We start from the raw sequence: 21,538 nt of genomic DNA on the forward strand, positions 1-21,538 counted from the left end.
TCATGGCTGGCCGTTTAAAAATAACCTTTTCGGCAGCTTCTATATCTACTTCCTGCTTGTTTTCTGTCGAATATCTCCCTATGATAAATCGACATGTAACATATCGCGCTGAGCCTCTGTCTCCTGAATTTCTTTCTTACTGTTTTCTAATGCTTCCTCATCAGTTACCCAACCTGTGGGATGGGGCATTATTCTTGGGGGTGATCCATACTTTTCAGAGCGAGACACTCTTTTCTTCCTTTTGGGCGTCCCGTACAGTACGTAGAAATCGAAAGGACGCCTAGATGGTTCTCCCAACAAGTCTACTTCACGAACTCCCTCTCGATGTAGTTGCTTCAACAGAGTATTGCGCGATACTCCTCTCCTTCTTCCTTCTGCTTCTAGGTCGATTTCTTCTTCAATGTCTGTCATCCCGTCGTCTTCTTCATCATTGTAGGCCTCTCTAGAAGTCTGGCCTTCTTCACATTTCAGCACGCTAGCCTCTCCTTCGTTGTCCTCCATTTCTTCTTCTTCTTTTTCTTTATTCTTGAATTCATTGGCCAGTAAGTAATTATTGGCCACGACAGGAGGTAACGTACTGAACTGGATAGTAAGGGGCTGATCTGGATCTTCTCCATCCCTTCTGTCCCGCTCAAACTTTGATCTCCCAGAAGAAGTTTCTGACAGCTCTTTCATTGATTCATCTGTACCGGTTTCTTCACTATCCTTGAGAACATTTTCATTGGCTATCTTGAGTAGTTTAGGCGCTTTAGGATGTGGCACTCCCTGTTGCTGCCTCATCATTCGTCCATAGTTTCGTTGGAAATGCCTTTGTTGGGTTCTAGTCATCTCATCGAAGGGTATTGCCCTTCCTGCATTGTACTGGAACGAATGCCATACATTTGGCCAGCGAGGTTGCGGCCTGAATGTTCTCCCATTATCTGCTGGCCTGAACTGTCTCTCAAAAGACGGTCCTCTATAGAATGATGTACCTCGCCCTCTATTAGGCTAAATATTTGGGAAGAAAGTAGGGCGATGGGGATGCTGCCATATCCCTGGTTTCTCCGTGTTCCCACTCACTTCTCTTTTACATCTTGCACACAGGACGTCTTCGTCCTTTTCTAGTTTTTTTCCCTTGATTCGTTCAAAAACACTAGGATGTGGTCTAGGGTCATCTTCTCCATCATCTATGACCAACTTGAATTTTGGCAACTTGTTTTTGAAATCAGACGTCACCATGTTCACTCCAAGTGGCTGTGGAAAAGGAATTTCATCTACTGCCATCTTCTTCTTATCATCGAACGTAATTCGTCCTGATTCAATGGCATCCTACAATACATGGCGAAAAACCAAGCAATTGTTAGTCAAATGTGACCATGCATTACGCCACTTACAATATTTTTTACCCTTAATTTGTTCAGGGTTTGGCAATTTATGCTTATCGCTCAGCTTTATCTGCTTATCCCTATATAATTTATCAAATATAAGGTCAGCTTTGGTAACATCGAACGAGAACGTTCTAGCCTTTATGTTTCCATATTTTATGGGCTCATCTTTGCCCGATGGTGTAGACTTAGCCATTATAGGACAAGTATACATATCTCTTTTGACCAATTCGACCAAACACATTTCGGCCTGATCGTATGACTCGTCGCTGATGGTATGAACGTCAAAATTTGTGTCTTTGTAATAAGTCCATTTACTAGAATTTTTCATCTGTTCTTCCTCTCTTATCAGTCGTTCATACCTAATCACATTCGCACTCAACTGGAAAAGATCAGTAAATTTCTTGTCTTGGAATTTCTTTTTTAAATCAAAGCTCAAACAACCTTGAGCGATTTTGACAAATTCTTTTTCGGGCAGAGGTACAAAATACTTGCTTCTTGCTGTCTTAAACCTTTGGAGAAAACTTTCTGCCCATTCGTTTGGCATTTGACGTAGATTCGCCGAATCAGCCAAGTGACTTCAGACTCAATTTTATAAAACTGAGCGTGGAATAACTGTTCCAATTGTTGCCATGTTTGAACAGAGTTCACTGGCAAGTTGATGAACCAGGAGAAAGCTACTCCTGTTAATGAACTAGGGAAAAGCCTCATTTTATGGTAATCGGTTACATCACCACTTTGCAATGTGAATCGCCCTATGTGTTCTAGAGTAGACACCTCTCCTAAACCGGTAAAGAGTGAGAATTCTGGTACTTTATACCCTCTAGGCCATGAATATGCTTGGTCTACCCAATCAGGATATGGCTTTGTGTAAGTCGGCCTAATGACGGGACGCACCCCAAAAGCCATCTGATCTTGTACGATTTCCATAATCTGATTCCTCAACATGACGTTGGGGTCATATGAAATTCCTACAGATTGGTTAACCGGTTGATTTGCATGAGGCCTGATGTTTGGTCCTTGATTGAAAACAAAGTTACCATGATTAGGGCCATTACCATTAGCCTGAATATCTATTCCCTCATTAACATGCGGGGTATTCTGTCCATTGTTTAGGACATTATCTCTTATATTTGGATTACCCCCCCAAGTTGGGCGTACCACTACCATTGTTCTGATTTGGCACTGTAACACCCCCTTAGTTTGAAGTAGAGGGACCAAAAAGTGGTTCTAACCCTTGATTCGAATTTAGGACTGAGGGATTATGTCTCACAATTGTCCTAATTTGAAAGTGATTTGCAAAAGGTATAACCGGTTGACATATTTGGCCTACTAACTTATTCATTGTTTCGTTCAAAGTGTTTAGTTGTTTGGCCATGTTGTCATAATGTGCATTCCCGTTTTGGGTAAATCTTTCCATCTTATGAATACTTCGAAGATTTACCTGTTCAACGACATCTTGTGTGAGTTCTCCAAGTAATGCACGCATGGTTCGAGAACTCAACTCTGTCATTGGTTCGTAACGACTGTTACTGCTGTAATTTCGTCCATCTGTTCGTGGAGAGGCATGCTGCTCCTCATATCGCTTGATCACAGACTGGATTCCTCCCTGACTTGCTGCTTCCTTATCGAATCTCTGAGACATATTGTTTCACCTTTTGTATTTTCAACACCAAACACCATTGTCCCACTGAGCGTGCCAAATTGTTTCGTGCGTGTTAGTCGCTAACAATTAAAAGGGATCAGACAATTGTGTAAGGGACAAACCTCTTGAGACAAAGTCCCAAAAAGGGGTGTTCTTTATTGGCGGTGACTTTATAATCGGAAATTAAAAACAAAATGCCTCCAAGTGGCGCAAGCACACGAGTTACTGAAAGAAGTGTTTAAATTTAAGTTAAGAAATTTAAAATTACATGTTCTCTGTTCAAGAATTTTTTGATTCGGTCCCTTTGCTCTATGTCCTTCCTTCCTTTTATACTCCCTCGATGATCTCTTTGTGATCAACTGCCTAAAAACTCTTTGTGATCAACTGCCTCCAAGTGGCGCAAGCACACGAGTTACTGAAAGAAGTGTTTAAATTTAAGTTAAGAAATTTAAAATTACATGTTCTCTGTTCAAGAATTTTTTGATTCGGTCCCTTTGCTCTATGTCCTTCCTTCCTTTTATACTCCCTCGATGATCTCTTTGTGATCAACTGTCTAAAAACTGTTGGATCGTTCTATAACTGCCCACTTTCCTCGTAATGGCCAACTTTTCATGAAACTACCTTTTCTAACTGCTGCCATTACTCTTTGTCGTTCAACCGTCTTCAATTAAGTTTCTTGAATCGTGGAACGTAATAGGGCTACTTTAATAACTGCTTTGATAACTGCACTTCTTGATAACCATAACACTTCATGTTTGCTAAAACCTTGGGCGATTCGAAGGTTTGGGCGAAAATAGAGTAACAGCTCTGGCCGACTGCATGGCACTCCATTCGCTCAGATTCTGGGCGACCTGCAAACTTGGGCGATGATGTTACCGCGTTCTTGGGCCTCCCTATTTGGGCATTCATCTTGAATTATCTGATTGGGCTTCGTTCTTTCGGCTATCTGATTTGGGGATCCTCCAATTGGGCTTCATTCCTTGGACCGTTCGATTTGGGCTGAATTTTTATGTGTCAACAAGAACAAATCTCAAGATATTAAAGTTTAAATGGTAATATAACTAGTGTGGTGAAATATAATCTTTGCTAAGCAACGAAAGAGTGATTAAGACAACTAAAACTGTATTTATCTCCATAAAAACCGAAAATTATATCTTTTCCTATACAACTACAAAACCACGTATATATAGGCAGATACAATCAAGTGAAGGGTTGAGATTGTTCCAATCCATCGGCTAGATTTGAACTTGGCCGAATTTCTAGAATGTTCTAAGCCCTAAAACTAATATTCTCAATGCTAGATTTCCAAGGGGCAGTATGATAAAGCTGTAAGTTGAATCTGGAGATAATGGAGGTGGAGTCATTATATGGTCGCGTCCCCTTATGCCCTCATGCAAACTCGATTAGAAATATACGCCAAAGGTTAGGGGGTGAATGAGGTTTGGTTTGAGCGGTTTTATGCTATATTTTCAATTTAAACTAGTTCACGCGATTTTGAATTTTTTGGAACCAAATCAAATCATTTTATTTTTTAAACCAAATCAAACCAAACCATAATTTGCGGTTTGGTTCGGTTTAATCCGCGATTTACCTATCAACATTATAGTAATATATTTAAAACAAGTTAACGTATACGTTTAAACGAGAACTAATAATATTAAATTTTAAATTATATTCATATTTCCCATAAAACCCATGAATAAATTGTTTTCAAATTTGATTGCTAAAAGATATTAATAGAATGAATACATATTTCTTCCTTTTTATTTACTTTTTTTGTTTGCTTTCACATTGTCACATAGTGGTTATTAAAGGCAGAGTCACTTTCCATTGCTATAATTTGGTTTAAACTCCTTTCGTCTTGTTAGTGAGATGAAAAATAGGGACTGGATAGGGTATGATTATATGTATAAAGATTGATATAGTTCAAACTTATTGGGAATTGATAAATTTCATTCTCTAATTACTTTAGGAAAGTAGAATGTAGTAGTATTAGTTAGGAAATTTGAACATTTTCGCATAGTCAAGATGCTGTCTTTCGTTCTTTTCAAACCACAAATAAATTCATTAATCATCTAGGCACATAAACAGTCATTTTTTTATTCAAACCACAACTTACAAGTATATAATAAATTCAAAAACAAGAAATAAAAGAGGAACAATGAAAAAATAGTTTGAATGAGAATTTGAGTCTTATCGAAAGAGATGATTTGGGTAGAAATAAGCAGAGCAAAAGATGACTATCGATTTGCTATTGGGAATTACATTTCGTTCAGTAGTGGCAGCTAAACGTCAAACATTTGAGCAATGAAAGTTTACTTTATATGATTATTTTAATGGGTTGATTGTAATTTGTATTGCTAAATTTGTATTTTTCTCCTGCAAAGTGAAAACTATAAAATTTATAAGTTAATAAAATAATTTTTTTAATTAAAAGAATTTATAAAAAAAAGGATTTTTTAATTAAATTTTTATTTTTTATTTTTTATATTTTGTAGCCCTGCCTAAGACTTATGTGTTGTGTTCGGTGTACATAATTTTATGTACATAAGGGTTTATGTACATAAAATTATGTACAAGTTGATTTATCCAAAACCTAATGTAAAACCCCATATTGACATGATTCAAGCAATCCATCTAATGTATATTATCATCCAAGCAATCCACCAAACATAAAATGGTACTATTATTTTGTCAAGATTCGTATGATTTGATGCTATACAATCGCCTTTGCCAGTATTTATAGAGATAATATTATGTGAATGATCTTGTTTGTCCATGTATTTTCAAAACAAAATTGCAATTTCTCAAAGAGTTCGACAAATTGTGTATTATTTGAAATATGATTTGGCATGCGAAAAAAAAAAAAGTTAAACTTTGTCTTTGGTTGCAAAGTGAGCATTTCTGAGAACGAGTAATTAAATGTCTATCAACCTTTTTGTTATACAAAGACAATAATTAAAACGTCCGTGTGAATATACTTAATCTTCGTTTGATTTTGCTTATCGAAAGTCAACAAATAAATTTATCTTACATTTCATGGAACCCTCTACTTTTATTTATCTTTCAACCACATAATTCATTGAAATTTAACAAATTCACTCAGGTACTTAGCTTTACATAATCAAGGGAAGGCTTAATTTTTCAATTACACCCTTTCTTACTTATCCTCATTTAGAAAAAGAAAAAAAGCTTTTTATTAATTTGGTAAGAGAGAAATTCAAAATTAGAATCTATTTCACTATTTTTCCCTCTAATTTCTTTTCCCTTATTGTATACGCAAATCAAAGATGAACTACTTTTAAAATTCCTTTATTCTTCGGAAATTAATTATTTTACTTAATCCAAGTTCCTTTTGACACAAGTAAAATGGATTTAAATTAGAAAAGCAAGACTCTGTAAGTTGATTGGGACAAGAAATACAGCTTTCAAAAGGCACGAATAAACTAATAATATACTAAAAATATCACTATAAGTCCTTAATCTAATTTCCAATTGACAAGTTGGTCTTCATTCTTTAAAAATGATAATTTAGATAAATATTTCATCATAATTTGTAGAATTAGTCTCAATGGATGAAATCATCCGAAGCTAGATTTTATTTTCTAACTGACAAAACATTTTGGAGTGATTTTCACCCTAAAAAATTGATTTTTTGATCGTTATTTTACTATTTCAGCAATACTTTTTTATTTCTTCTCTAAAAGGTGGTCCCCACTTTTCTCCTAACGTCAAAAAATTAATTTTCAAAATTATTACCGAACAGACTCTTAGTTCAGTACCTAGAATTTAGAATGACACATACTTTCATAAGGATCACACGTCATTGATAACTATTTCGCAAGTATAGAGACAAATTTGCCACATGGGCAATAAATCGAGGACCAATAATACAATTTTCCTCGTAGCTAAATAAAAGATGCTGATCTTGGAATCTTGAAAACAGGAAGAAATGGTTTTGGATTACTTTTACTTAATTTGCACGAAACTTAAAAACTTTTGCATTCATCTTCCTGCTTAATTATACATACATATTTATATATATATCGTCTATCAATTCTTTTCATAAATAATATTGTCTGGGGAGCAAATGGGCGACCAACAGAGGAAACGAGCTACAAGAAGCACTGCCTTGAACCATTTCGAGCAGGTTTTAATCTTATTTTCGTGATTCGATCATGTTCGGTTTTTTCGATAGATGTATGAATAAATTAAAGAAAATATGATAAGCATGCGCGTAATAAAATCTAAATTTATTGAGAATAAGATTTTATTTATTTATTGTGGTTATATATCGGACGTAAGACCATTAATGTTGGAATGATCAGGAGAGGAGTTATTTTGCTACTTTAGAAATGGCAGAAAGTGACGAAGATGAGTTAGCCACCTCTACTTCTGAATCTGATGATAATGTGGTTGATGAAGAAGAAGAAGAATATATGATGAGTGATGGCGATTTCTTTAACAGTCAAACTCAACGTAATAACATTATTATTAGTTAATTCTTAAATATATGAATTTAATTATTTATTTTGGTCATCGATTTTATCTTTAAATTATCATCTTAATTTGCAGCTGAATTAGGGTTCTTGTGGGAGGATGAGGAGGACTATAATTATGGCGATCAGGTCTCTCGAATTCAACAATATTAAGTAAAATCTTCATGAAATTATATATATATAATTTGAATTAAACTTTTTTTTTTTCAGGAAATTGAGGAAGATGATGTTGATCCAGATGAATTATCATACGAGGTACATAAGTATCAACACCAGAATTAATTAGCTCAGAAAAACTAAGTATAATTATAAATTTACTTTGTGCAGGAATTGATTGCTCTAGGAGAATCGGTTGGAGTAGAGAGCAGGGGATTATCAGAGGCTGAAATTAATGGACACTTGCATCCCTTTGCATGGAAATCTCTTCAAAACTCTCTTACTAATATTGATAAGTGAGTACTCTAATTGCTCCAAATTAGCCCATGTTTCATCGAGATTAAAGTAAAATTTTTAATAGATTTTGATAGAAATCGATGAAATTTGTAATTAAAAAGTAGGAGGTCCCCTAAAATGAGTGATTAGAATTAATTATTAACTTTTAATTTTGATTAAAATCTTGATTTTAATTTTCACTAAACAAGGATCATTTATTTTTATATCTAGATTTTAATTTTAAAAAACCCACAACAATTATATGAAAAAAATGCATTTAAGAAGGAAAAAAAATGAAAATATGGCCAATGTATAGGATTTGGGTTACACTAAATGAGGTTTAGAAAAAATATAGGAGCGACAATGTGAAGAGATATGTTAAGAGTAAAAACTGCACGTGAATTGGATACGAAAACAACGATCAATGTATTAAGATTTGCCATCCCAAGACCTAATTGGTTTGCGGGTTAGAACCCTATCGAGAAGGTAACATTATTATGGGTTATCTTTAATTTAGAGAGTTATGGTCCATTTGACATGATTTTTGAGAAATCAAAATGAACGTTTGAGATTTAAAAGTTTCTTTTGAATCCATTTGATCAATTCATAAAAGTTCTTTAAAGGAAGCTGGTTAGTGTGGCTTCCTCTTAATTTCATTCGAAAGATAAAACTCTTTTAAAAATTAATTTTTAAACTCTAATTAAAGTGACATCTTTAAAATCTTTTCTACAAGAAGTCGCATCAAATATAATTTTTTTACCAAACGAGCTTTATTAATAGAGTATCCACCCGTTTAGGCCTATTCCCTAGATAACAAATTTCCATTTGAGTTATTACATAGAGGGAGGGAATTTTTTTTCGAGGAGATCTAAACTTACAAGTAACAATTGCTTGAAGGAGAATTGATACCTTAATGCTAAATTTATGACTACATAGAAAAATCACACAAAACATATAAAATATTAAGCCCTGTTTGTTTCTCATTCTTTTTTCATTAAAATGAAAAATATGACCGTTATCCATCATATCAAACCACCATATTTGAATTTCTATCTTTTGTGTGGGGCCTATAACGGCTATATTTTTAATCTCATTTTTACATAAATGGGAAACAAACGGAGCCTAATTAATAAACCCTACATTTCTATAAGTTTTTCTATTTAACTTACTACCCAAAAACAAAAACAAAGGATTGTATCAAATTCACATAATTAATATATATTTTTGAACAAAAAAGGTGTGTGATATGCCAAGTAGAGTTCGAAGGAGGAGAAAAGCTTGTGGCGCTGCCTTGTGATCATCCATATCACTCAGATTGTATAACTCAGTGGCTTCAGATTAACAAGGTACGTAATTACACATATTATTGACTTGAACTCGTTCGAATACATATATTTAGTTCGACTCGATCCATTTTTTTCAAAAAAAAAAAAATTGAGAATAAAACAGTTTCACACTTATGATCATTCCAATTTTATTATTATTATTTTTTTATATATTAAGATGCTGATATTTTTTGTACATTATTTGCCTTTGCAGATTTGCCCAATATGCGGGAACGAGGTCTCATCTGACAAAAATTCAAAAAATGTATAGTGCTGTAAATAAAATTAAAAGAAAAAGAATCCCGTGGTGGTTTTTGTGAATTTCTAAAATTAATGCCGTGTATATACAGTAATTTAATTGCTTAATTATATAAACTTTCAGTACAAATTTGTTTGTTGCTTAATTTATTTCATATTGGGCCTGTTTGGGCCCTTTTTTTTATCCAAAAAATTGATTTTTTGACCGTTATTTCATTATTCCAACCATCATATTTGACTTCTTCTCTCACAAGTGGACCCCACTTTTCTCCTAACAGTCAAAAAATCAATTCTCAAAATCACTTCCAAACAGACTCATTATTTCGCGTATAGTCTGTAGTGTACTGGCTGAACCTCATTTTATTCCTTTTTTTTTTTATTGGTTGACAGACAATCTAGGAATTATCATTTTCTAAAATAAATTTATGAGATAGAAATCGAATTTAATTAGTCAATCATACAATTTTCTTTTTAACGATCAAGAATACATTATTCAATAATTAAATATAGAAAAATAATTTCTTTTAGGAAAAACAATCTTGAAATGTGTATCACTATGAAGAGATGCAAACAAATATACAAATATTGTATCTTTTTTCGTGGATTACTTCGAGTAAAAGCACTTTTTCTTCGTTCGATTTATACAAAAATTCTTTCTTGTAGATATTATAAATTTTATTGTTCTTGAATAAGTGAGAGAAGTAACGACAAATAAACCCTTAAAAGATTATTGTGGCTATCATCTAGAGTTCTTAGATTCCTACCCCCGTTTGGCCCCTATTATTCCACATTATAATGAGGAATATTAATTTTTTGGATAATGTGTGGTTAAAAGTGGAGGAAAAGTTTTTGGATTTATGTGTAATATTATTTTATTGGAGAATGTGTGGTTGATAAGAAAGAAAAAAAAAATGAATTATAATTTAATGAAAAATAATGGCAGCCAAACTGTGCTTTATTTTATCCGTGATACAATTTTCTATTTCAAAATTGATATAAGTCCTCATTGATCTCAATTTTCAAAAATTCAATTTTTCTCAAATTTATTTTCAATCACTCATTTCATGAATTCTTCAAGTTTTCCATTACATATTTTATTAACTTTTACCAAAATCAATTATAGAATAGATATTTATAAAAACCAAACAAGGCCTAGATAGAAGTTCCAGTTGGAATTGAGTTGTGCAGAGTTGATGAATTCAAATTTAGAGGCGCAAAAGTCGACAAAACGGTTGGTGGCTAAAGAAAATGAATAGAGGAATCATTAAATAACAACTTTTTGACTTGATTCATTGATTTGAAGCGAGAATTGATATTGATTTCACCGTAACACATTTGTTCTCCTGTATGTTCTTTCTCTATGTTTTTCAAAATTTAATAGCAACAATCAACCTAATGGATTTTATTTATTTATTTATTTTTTGGAATTGGGAAATTATTATTATTATTATTATTATTATTATTATTATTATCATCATCATCATCATCATCATCATCATCGACGAAATCAAATACAAAAGTTGTAAGAGAGGATATTGCGCCGGACCAAACACGATATGTTTACGAAATTGTTGGGAGACTATATTTTCAATCGACGCACAATCATACAAATAATCAAATTTTAAAAACTATAAATTTCATGAAGTCATTTGTCTTGATTAGTTTCTATTTGGTGTAGATTAAAAAGTTGATAAAATTTTCAAATCTGATTAGTTATAACAACCCATTTCATGGAACTTACAACTTTTATTAATTTTCAATCATATGTTTTATCAACTTTTATTAAAATATACTAAAAATATAGTTTTTAGCTATATTACATGGGCTTAGTATAAAACTATAAATTATAAGAATTGTCCAATTATTTTAGGAGGTTTTGAAAATTGAAAAATTATTCGGGGCTGTTCGAGCCCCATTTTTATTGAGTATGTATTTTGTAATAGATTTTTTTGGAAAATATATGATCAAAATTAGAAAAAAAAATATTTTGACTTATATGTAAAATTATTTTATTGAGAGAATGTCAGATTGAAAATAAGTTTAGATAAAAAAAGTTTTTAAAAAATGGAGACCAAACAGTGACTAAATTATGGTTAAAATATTTACCCTTTGCCCTCGTAATTTGTGAACCTAACATATTACACCCTTCCACAAAGTATAATTCATTTGCTTCCACTGCGGCACAATAATTTGTGAAACCTAATGGTGCAAAGTCAAACTCTTGGAAATTAAAGGATTCCGTGTGTAATTTATCCTAAATCTTAAATAGAAATTTATAATTTATAGGACTAAGGATAACGTTGACTAGGTCAGAAGCTCCTCTCGACTTTGTCTCTTCCAACGCATATACATATATTGATGTTTGTATATACACAGAGAATCAGAGAGAGTGGATAAGAGATATATAGAAATTAAACTAATGGCAGGATTATTCGACAAGCAGGCTGCGATATACTTGGATGCAAGGCCTACTTATCCAAAAGAGTGGTATTCCATGCTGGCGGAGCGAACCTCAAATCACTCTCTTGCTTGGGACGTCGGCACCGGCAACGGCCAAGCAGCCATCGGTGTAAGTTCATATTATCCGTCTTCCTTTTTATATTTTAAGTTTTGCTCTGTTTAGTTTAAATGATAATTAGCATTTTAGTAAATTTTGGTAAAAAATGATGTGTATATTTATGGTAGTAAATTTGTGGGAAGGCAAAATCATTGCAGACATTGTAAAGTGGAACCAGTTGATTTGATGGTCATGTACGAATGTTAATGAGTTGAGCCAGTTCGAGAGTCGAAATTCAAAGTTCGAGCTCGACTCGTGTGAAAATGGTTCATGCTTTTATTTATCTTAACTAAACTTTTGTCCAGTCAAAAAATATAGGCTTGGGCCTTATAGAACCGGGCCAACCAGAGCTCCAAAAATATAGGCTTGGGCCTTATGAAGTCGGGCCAATCAGAGCCAGTTCGTATTTTTTTTTCAAAAAAATTGAAAAAAGGCAGCCACGCAGTTCTGCCTGTTGAAATTTTTCAGCAGGCAGCTGTACCTGCAATACTAGGTAGCTACACCTAGCTATCAAAGCTTTTATATATATATATTTGCTCATGGGCCAACCTGTGTGGTTTGACTGACTCGGGCTCCGCTCGCACTTTTCCCGAGCTCAGCCACTAAATTTATATGTATAACATTGACAACATTGAGCTAAATTGACACTCCTATGCATAGTTATTGGACCCAACCCAATCATTGACCCAAAAAAATCATCGGGTCATTAGGTCATGGTTCAACCGAGGGATAGTGATTGAATCGTTGAATTGTTGTTAGTTCTTAATTTTAATGAAAAAATAATTTTTTTTAGAAATAAAAAGACTATGAATGTTATTTTATGTCATTTTGGTAAAACTAAATATATAAATTTGACTCACATTATTTGTTGCAATTCTATATGTACTATTTCGAGTCTTATTTCATGCAACTTTGATTTTAAATTTTGTTAAGTACTAATTTAATAAAATTCGGTTCAATTGAATCAATCTTCAGTTCTACTAAACCCTCCTGGTTTAGAACAAATATGAACCAGTTTGGGCAGTTCTTGTCAGGTTTCATTGTAAATGGATCAAAAAGTGTCAATCAGACGACATCAGTGTCCGATTTACCCCTTCTCAGGCAGAATCGGTTGGTCCAGTCCGATTTTAATAACTATGCTCCTATGGTCATGTATTCATTTTGGAATGTTGGGATTTTTTATGAACCATGTATTAGTGATCTTGAATAATCTAGTGTCATCTTAATATCAAACTAATAATTTATATATTAAGCCCATATTTAGTGGGAACTAAAATCAAAATTTTAATCTAAATCAAAGTCTTCCATAATCCTTCCTTTATGAAAGAAAGAGCTTAAAATTCTTTTTCCTTTCCGCAAGGACTAATAGATTGGATCTAGACATAAGAAGAATGCTTGGAATAAATAACTCACTTCTTGGTTTTCGACCCCTAAGTCACTACGAACGCCATCGATTAATTCAATGGGGGACTACCGATAGGACTACTTTCAAAGGCCCCTCGAGCTCTTTACTTTGTTCCATTCCTTTCCATATCTCTTTTCCAAGTTTCAACAATACATTACATAATATTCACAATTTTTCAATCATACATTTCATCAACTTTTATTAAAATCTACTAAAAATCTAATTGTAATCCCACCAGACAAGGGCTAAGTTTTCTTAGTTTATTAAACTCTAATTCTCCTCGTAATCTTGGCTGAGCTAGTTCCTTCTGAAAAGAAGCTCCCCTAGAACAAAAATTCATATATTTTATTTTGAAATTTGATAAGGAAAATATTAGTGTATATCCAATTCATACTATGGTTTGCTATCTAGTTGGTAAGGAAGTTGAAATGCTTCCAATCTACAACAAATAGGGATTTTAAGTCTAATTAGCCTCTAATCCATAGAATGAATTACTATCTAAGTGTTTTTTTTTTTTTAATATTAAAAATAAAATCACCTCTAAATCTAGAGGAAACGCAAATCTAGGAAGGAAATTTTAATTTTACTGACATAAAACTTCATTAGTAAAATAATGTCTTAATGAATTAATTTACAGATAAATTTCCATTTGTAAAAAATAATAAATTATTACTTAAAATGTATGTATACACAGATATATATATATATATAGACACACACACACACAATGCAATTCAACCTTCTTCCCATGCCTAATTTCTTCATTCTTTTACATGGTAATAGTTCCCATTAAATTTCATACCATATGCATTAAATGGTAACACTATTTATATGAAAATGAATATGTAACGTTTTAGGTTTCTCATCAGCAGATGAAGAGATTTGATTTTAATTCAATAAATAGAAAATTTTGATTAATTAGGCATTTAGATCAATTTAATTTAATGTGATCATCCGTGAGCTTAGTAATATCATGTCTCTGTTGGTGCAGATGTATGAGTTTCGTGGCAAAGTAAGCACTTAAATAAAAAAGCCAAGAGTATAACTTCAAACCATAAAACTACGTTCTTGTTGTTGAACCATTTTATTTAAAAAAAAATTAATTTGTAGATTAATGATATTTATAAATTAGATCTCCAATGCAATCCTTTACATGTAACTTGAATTTATTTTCTATTAAATGTATGATGAGGCTCGAATTCAATACATTCGTTTCTTTTGATATTATATATAACTACTTCATAATATATTTACAATTATGTTATTTGTACAATCCTTGTTGACAAAATAAAGCCAATCAGACAGGTTAAAAAACAAGGATTCAGAGACAGACTGATTTGGTAGGAAGTGGTTGGCTTTTTTCTTTTTCTTTTTTTTTTTTTTTAGATATGTATTTCTCATCATTTGTCTTACAATTCAAGAATATCTTCCTAGTAACAGTAATAAACAGAATAAAGTTTTTAAAAAAGTTAAATATATTAAACAATCGCCATAAAATATGCACTAATAAAGTTAGAAATAAAATTCAATTTATTTCACGGAATAACACCCGTATGTATTGAGCCCGTAATCGTATAAAATAACAATTGTCATCGTATTAATATTTTTTTCAACCACTAGTTAGTTATAGGCGCTAAATTTAAACTTGATTAACTTATTATTTTCTTAATTTTCAACATCCTAATTTGAAATATTTTTACTGACATAAATTGTATCCATGAACGAAATCTTAACTCTCCCCGTCAAAAATAAAAAATAAAAATAATAAATCTCAAACGGTTCCGTTTAGAACTCTATTTAGTCCCAAAACCGTGTTCGCGGACCCCAACTCACCATAAACTTGCTTATATTTTTTGAGGGAAAATTGCAACTGCGGTCCAAACCTTTCTCTTTTGTTGCAAACTTTACCTCAATTTTCACTTTGTGTCATCCACAATCCCAAATCTTTCATATTGTTGTAGCACAAGTACAAACGGAAGGATTCTGTTTGTTTGACCATTAGTTGACCAAATTTTTTCTCTCTCTCTCTCTCTTATTTTTTATTTTTACACTCTTTTGACCAATTTTGACAAATTATGCATAAAATAATTAATACAAAAAAAATAAATAAATTATCTTCTTCCTCATCCCACCTCACCTCACTCCACCCTACCCAAAACAAAACACACACACCCTACAACTACCCACTCTTCCGTCAGCCACCACAACCACCATAGCGCCACCCTCGCCCCATCCCAACCAAACCAAAACCACTATATATTATAATATATGCCTCTTTTACCTACATATTCAAGCGCATTACATTCTGAAGGGAATCCACTCTTTCTTGATATGCCAAAGGAAGTTTCGTTTGAGGGGTACTTGGAATTCATTAGATCAGGGTCTGGAGTTGCAACAGCAAAGGAACGAGGTGTGGATTTGTTGCCTGAAGAAGTTGTTCGAGAGTTGGAGACTGCTTGGGGAGGTGCTAATCTAGTTAGAACTATTGTCTACAAGGCATTTATGCTCTGTGGAAAAGTAAAGCTTTAATCTAAGATTTGGCCATACTGATATTGGGTCATGGAAGGGTCAACAAGTATATGGAATTGTCTGAGTGGCTGCTGATAGTTTGATTTCTCACTAACGTATGTATCGTTAATAAGTAATAAAGTGATGAATAAAGTATCGTTTTGATAAAAACTATATGCTTAATCTAGGATTAATTAATATTAACTCTAATCGAATAGCAAATTTTGTTGAAGAATTTATACTTAATTAACAAATTAAACTAAAAATTAAAATGAACAAATTATAAAATTTTGTACATTTCGATATGATATTAGTAGGACCTAGAATCTCCCCTATTAACATGACAATTGTGGATATTCTTGTTGATCAATGGTCCTAAGTTAATTAAAAGCATCTCTCGATGTCAAATAAATATATCCTCTCATATATACCCTATGAAATACGCGAACATGAAAGTAAGCATTAAAAACACTAACATTTATAGAAATAATGCAACGTATAATGGTATATCTTTATTCCATATCGAACTTTACAATAATTATTAGAAAGTGGTATATATCCTATTGTCTCTTTTGAAATCAATAAAATTCACAATCAATCCAATTAGTGACAAGTAATTGAAAAGTCATAAAATTTTATAACAATCATCCAAAAATAAACACGTATTAAGCATCAAATTATCGAATTTATATAAAAACTTCATAATAAAGGTTCACCAATATTTTAGTAATTAAAAAAATTAGCCTAACATTACAAAATTACAAGATATCATAATTAAATTGTAAAACATCACTCGGAATTTGATTGATTGAAGAAGAAATGAATCTTTGAAATCTTGAATCTCTTTAATGATTTCTTGATGAATTCTAGTTGCACCTTCCCATCGTTACCCAAAACCAAGCTTTGACCTTCAATTGATGAATATCTTGCAATTGCCTCTTAATTTGCCTAAAAGTGTGTTGACTTTGGCCTTTCTTTGATGTGACAACTTATGAATTTAGGAGTATAAAAGGTGTATCTAATGTATAAAGCTGTTATAGGAGTTAAAAATTGGTTGAAAATCATGTCCAAATTGATTTCCAATATAGTTTGAATCGAATAAGGAGAGTTGCTTATGCACGTGCATGTTTTTGACTTTGTATAGACGTGAGTATTTTTGTCATAATTTTCTCTTTCGATATCCAATTGAAGTAATTCAAAGTGTGTTGGAAAGCAAACCCAAAGCTACAACTTTGCTAGAACTATAATTTTTCCAATTCGAACGTATATTATGCCAAAAAGGAGTCTCAATCTTATGCTAAAAATCTAGAATGTAACTTTTGCGATTGAAAAATGATTTGTGATAATACTTTGATCACATTACATTCTTTTTTTACTTCTAATTGCAACCAACTGACTCCTAGCAATTTTCAAGTATCATCTTGTAGTCCGAATAAAATATTGAATATTTGTAATTTGGTTCTCAAACTTTGGACTTCGTCCTTTTTAGCTATTTTTCACTCATTTCTTCTAATTTCAAGTTCAATCATCGAGTTTCTCCTAATAAACGAAATATACACAAAATTAAGATATAATTTATCAAAAAAAGTGAAACGTTAATATTTTAAAACTCGAATAAGCGTATAAAGATACACTTATCAATTGCCTTCTCATCTCTCAAAGTTATTACTAATCAAGAGGAAGAGTTGCAATGTCATGAGGTGGTCTTCAACTCCCATTTCAGTGTCAGAATTATCTTAAGGTTAATCCTTCTCAAGTTTCTAATTATCACTAAAGCTTATACATTCATATTTAACAAGGTTAAAACTTCAAATGGTCATTGAACATTGCACAATGTTTTTCATCGACCATTAAACTTAAAAAAAAAAAAAAAAAAATTAGTGATTGCTAAAATTATAAAGTCGTATTCACATGGGCCCTTTAACTTTAAAAAAAAATTGGATAGTCAACAAACTTATCAAATCATTATCCCATCTATCACTTAATAGCTCACTATTAGAAATTCTACATATCACTAATTTGACAAACGAAAACGCTTCCATGACAAAATATTGTTGTCAATTAATGACAAATCAACCAAAAACATGCTATAAACTTTTAAAATTTAATGGTCAATGAAAAAACTTTTGATTTTCAATGGCCATTTGAATTTTCAACCATGTTACTTATTCAGTTTTTTGACAGATATTGAGATGGCATGCATCTCAACCCTCGATTTGAGTATGCTACCTAAGCATCTATCAAACTTTCTATCAAAATATTTATACACAAGTAGATTAATTTTTGAATTTTTAACCCTATTTAACCCAAGGCATAGCATGCTCATTAAAAATTACATCTTTACTTATAATTATTTTATAACTTTAGAATTTATGTATAATATATAGCTTATTGGGCTATTGTCTAGAATTCTTAGATATTTTGATTCTATTTTTATGTTTTTCAATTTCACTTTGCTAAAGATTGATAGTACGCAATGAATGTCACAAAAGAACACAAATAACAAAAGATTAAAAAGCCGATCTGGATCAATTTTATCATTTAGAAAAAGGTTCTAAAATGTTTTTTTTTTTTAAATGGTACATAAAATAATAACTAGAAAAGTAATTTAATCATATTACAATAGTTGAAGTAAAAAATATAATTATATAAATGAATAGAGTTCAAGTTCAAATTGAATTGTACCTACATATTTGTTTGGAAAAGAATTGAACCATCCTACTATAAACATTGCTTTAAAAGGCGTAATGCATGACACTACGTGAAGGCCAAGTTATGGGTTAGGAAAGTTTAGGCAGGGCATAGGTACAAAAAAAAAAAAAAAATGAGTTTTCTTATTTTAATTTTTAATCAATAGAAAAATCGTTTAATAATTAAAAATAATACATACCAAACATCTAAAACAAAATTATAGGAAATTTATACATTTTCTCAAAGTTTTCAATAAAAAGATAAGTTCCAAATGTAAATATTAAATAGTAAATAAATAAGAATTTTTGAGATATTTCCTTATTTCAAGACTTCTAGCAACTCTTTTGAATTTAGAACCGACAAAATGAAGAAATCAAGTTTTAAGTTTTAACTTAAAAGAATTGTTTAAAAAAATTAAAGAAATAAAAAAAATGATAACTATGCGCGTTTAGGTGCACATAACCACACCTAAGCGAGCATTAGCGGTCAATGATTACTGATAACCGCTAAAGTGGCTTGACGTTTCTGGTGCACATCACAATCGTTGACAGCTAAAGTGACTTGGTGTTTCTAGTGCACATCGCGCATTGTCGACAGTTAGACACCATTAATACGAGCCTTTTACAGCAATGACTACAAATTATAATAGACACAAATAGTAAATGAATGGAGTTCAAGTTAACATCGAATTTTGCCAAATCGATTAATTAATATATAACTTTTAATTGTCATCTAAAGATACATGAATGGTTGGCACAAGAAAAGGTAGAGAATCAACAAATAACAATTTTTTGACTAGATTCATTGATTTGATTGACGTAAGAGTTGATGTTAGTAATTAATTAAGTTGGATTTCATCGAAATGTCAAGGTCGAATAATATTTTTTAACTTCTAAGTTACGCATTCTCTCCTCTATTATTTTTCAAGCACTGGTAAAAACCATCAATTTAAAATTTTTATTTAAAGTGGGACAATATCATTATTGTTAACATGTTCGAGCCCATTTTTTGAGTCTCAACGTCGTCGCCTCCAAATCTAACCTCTTTTCATTTTATAAAGCCCTTAGAAATTCTTTCTTTGATTTTTTTTTTAAATTCATTTTTTATCATACATTTTTCTAACAAAATAATTTTGCATGTACACTTTTTAACCATACATCTCCCAAAAAATTTACTTTTAACAAAATCTATTACTATTAAAAAAATTATGCTATGTCGCCAAATGAATTTGTAAAAAAAAAAAAAAAAAAAGTATGATTGGACGACATTGCCGACTTTTTCAAACAATCCAATGAAATTCTGCCACGTGACATTTCTGTCATTTTGGATGTCGTCCAATATAGAGTAGCATGATTGTATAAAAAATTAGACACAAACAGTGCAAAAAAAAAAAAGAGATACAAACAGTGCAAAAGCATGTACATACACAAACACAGAGAGAGAATCACAGAAGTTCATTGATGCTTTATTATTGATAGATAAACAGAAAATTGTAATGACAGGATTATTCGACAAGCAGGCAGCCATATACTTGGATGCAAGGCCTACTTATCCAAAAGAGTGGTATTCACCTCCAATCATTCTTTTGCTTGGGACGTCGGCACTGGCAATGGCCAAGCAGCTGTTCTTGAGGTTATTATTTAAAGAACCATGAAAATATCTTAAGAAAATCCATCTTAAAAGGAACATTGTTACATATTGGTTGATTATTTTATCTAGTAAAGATGTGGTCCCACAAGATTATTAACTGATTTAAGATTTACCCTTCACAACCCACCTCTTTTATTAAAAAAAATTGGTCCAGTAACTTGAGGAGTTTAACCAGGAATTGTTGTAATTGGTTGTTCAAAACCAACAAAAGAACAATGAAACATGTGGGAACAAAAACAAATTAGAGACCCCAGATTTGGTCCATGTGGTGGCCATGCAGTCACCCGAGAGTTTGGGGCAGGTCAAAAGGTAAACCATGCGACCGAATGGTTTAAAGCCATGCGGTCGCATGGTATATTTGTAGTGACCGTTAGTAGACGTTTTCTAACATTATGAATTTGAATTTGGTGACTTTTCACTCCATTTTTGGCACCATTTCAGATACATGGATGAGGCCTATATATAGAGAAGCCTTGTTCAAGAGAAAGATGTAAGAAAAATATCTTGCAATACATGTAAGACAAATATCTTGCAATCCATACTTTATTCCACAATCAAAGATAAAACCCTCGTTCTTAATTCATATTCATTTTCTCTAATTGCGTCCTTCAAGAACCAAAAAATTTCACGCTTTGGTGAAATTCTTTGTAAGACTTGTTATAATCCTTCAAATAATTTGTCGGAATACCCTCAACCATCTCATAAGCACCGGAGAGAGGGCAAATAACGTTTGAGAACAGCGACCCCGCATTCGAGCCTTCAATATTGTTATTGACAACTTTCTGATTTCTTCTTTTTGTTACTAGAATTTTTTTTGTTATTTCTTTTGTTTCTTCTCCATCCCTTCGATATTTCCAACAATCTCAAACATTATTTTTGCGATAGAGAGCGAAACAACATCAACAATCAAACTCATGAATTAAGACTTGGTGCGGTTGGATCGGTTCAATGGCACAAACTTCACGTGATAGCAAGACAAGTTGAAGTTTCTCCTTACTGCGTTGAAAATCTTTTACATCCTAGATCCAGATTTGGTGCCGTTACCATAACCCACAAATGGAGAGATCGAAGCAATCAAGACCGAAAGGTAGAAACGCCAAGAAGATGAATTGATTTGCCACGGTCACATACTCAAATCGCTGTCAGATCGTCTTTATGACTTATACATAAACACAAAATCGACGAAGAAGATTTGAAATGCCTT

At 32.1% G+C, this 21,538-nt stretch overlaps 1 protein-coding gene and 1 pseudogene across 2 annotated transcripts; both read left to right on the forward strand.

Moving 5' to 3' along the window:
* Positions 1–7,060: 7,060 nt before the first annotated feature.
* LOC111409162 (E3 ubiquitin ligase BIG BROTHER-related-like) lies at positions 7,061–9,653 on the forward strand. 2 transcript variants are annotated; one of them, XM_023039135.1, is made up of 7 exons: positions 7,061–7,159; positions 7,338–7,488; positions 7,585–7,637; positions 7,719–7,763; positions 7,836–7,960; positions 9,178–9,286; positions 9,480–9,653. In XM_023039135.1, exons 1-7 carry the CDS (start codon positions 7,100–7,102, stop codon positions 9,534–9,536), a joined length of 600 nt encoding a protein of 199 aa, XP_022894903.1. In that variant the 5' UTR covers positions 7,061–7,099; the 3' UTR covers positions 9,537–9,653. The 2 variants fall into 2 exon arrangements, with proteins under 2 accessions (XP_022894903.1, XP_022894904.1); XM_023039136.1 differs by having other exon boundaries at positions 7,836–7,956; positions 9,174–9,286.
* A 2,151-nt stretch (positions 9,654–11,804) lies between these two features.
* The window catches only part of LOC111409518, a 16,951-nt pseudogene continuing 7,217 nt past the window's right edge, over positions 11,805–21,538 (forward strand).

Source organism: Olea europaea, chromosome 14 (assembly GCF_002742605.1).
Source record: "Olea europaea var. sylvestris chromosome 14, O_europaea_v1, whole genome shotgun sequence".
NCBI lineage: Eukaryota > Viridiplantae > Streptophyta > Magnoliopsida > Lamiales > Oleaceae > Olea > Olea europaea.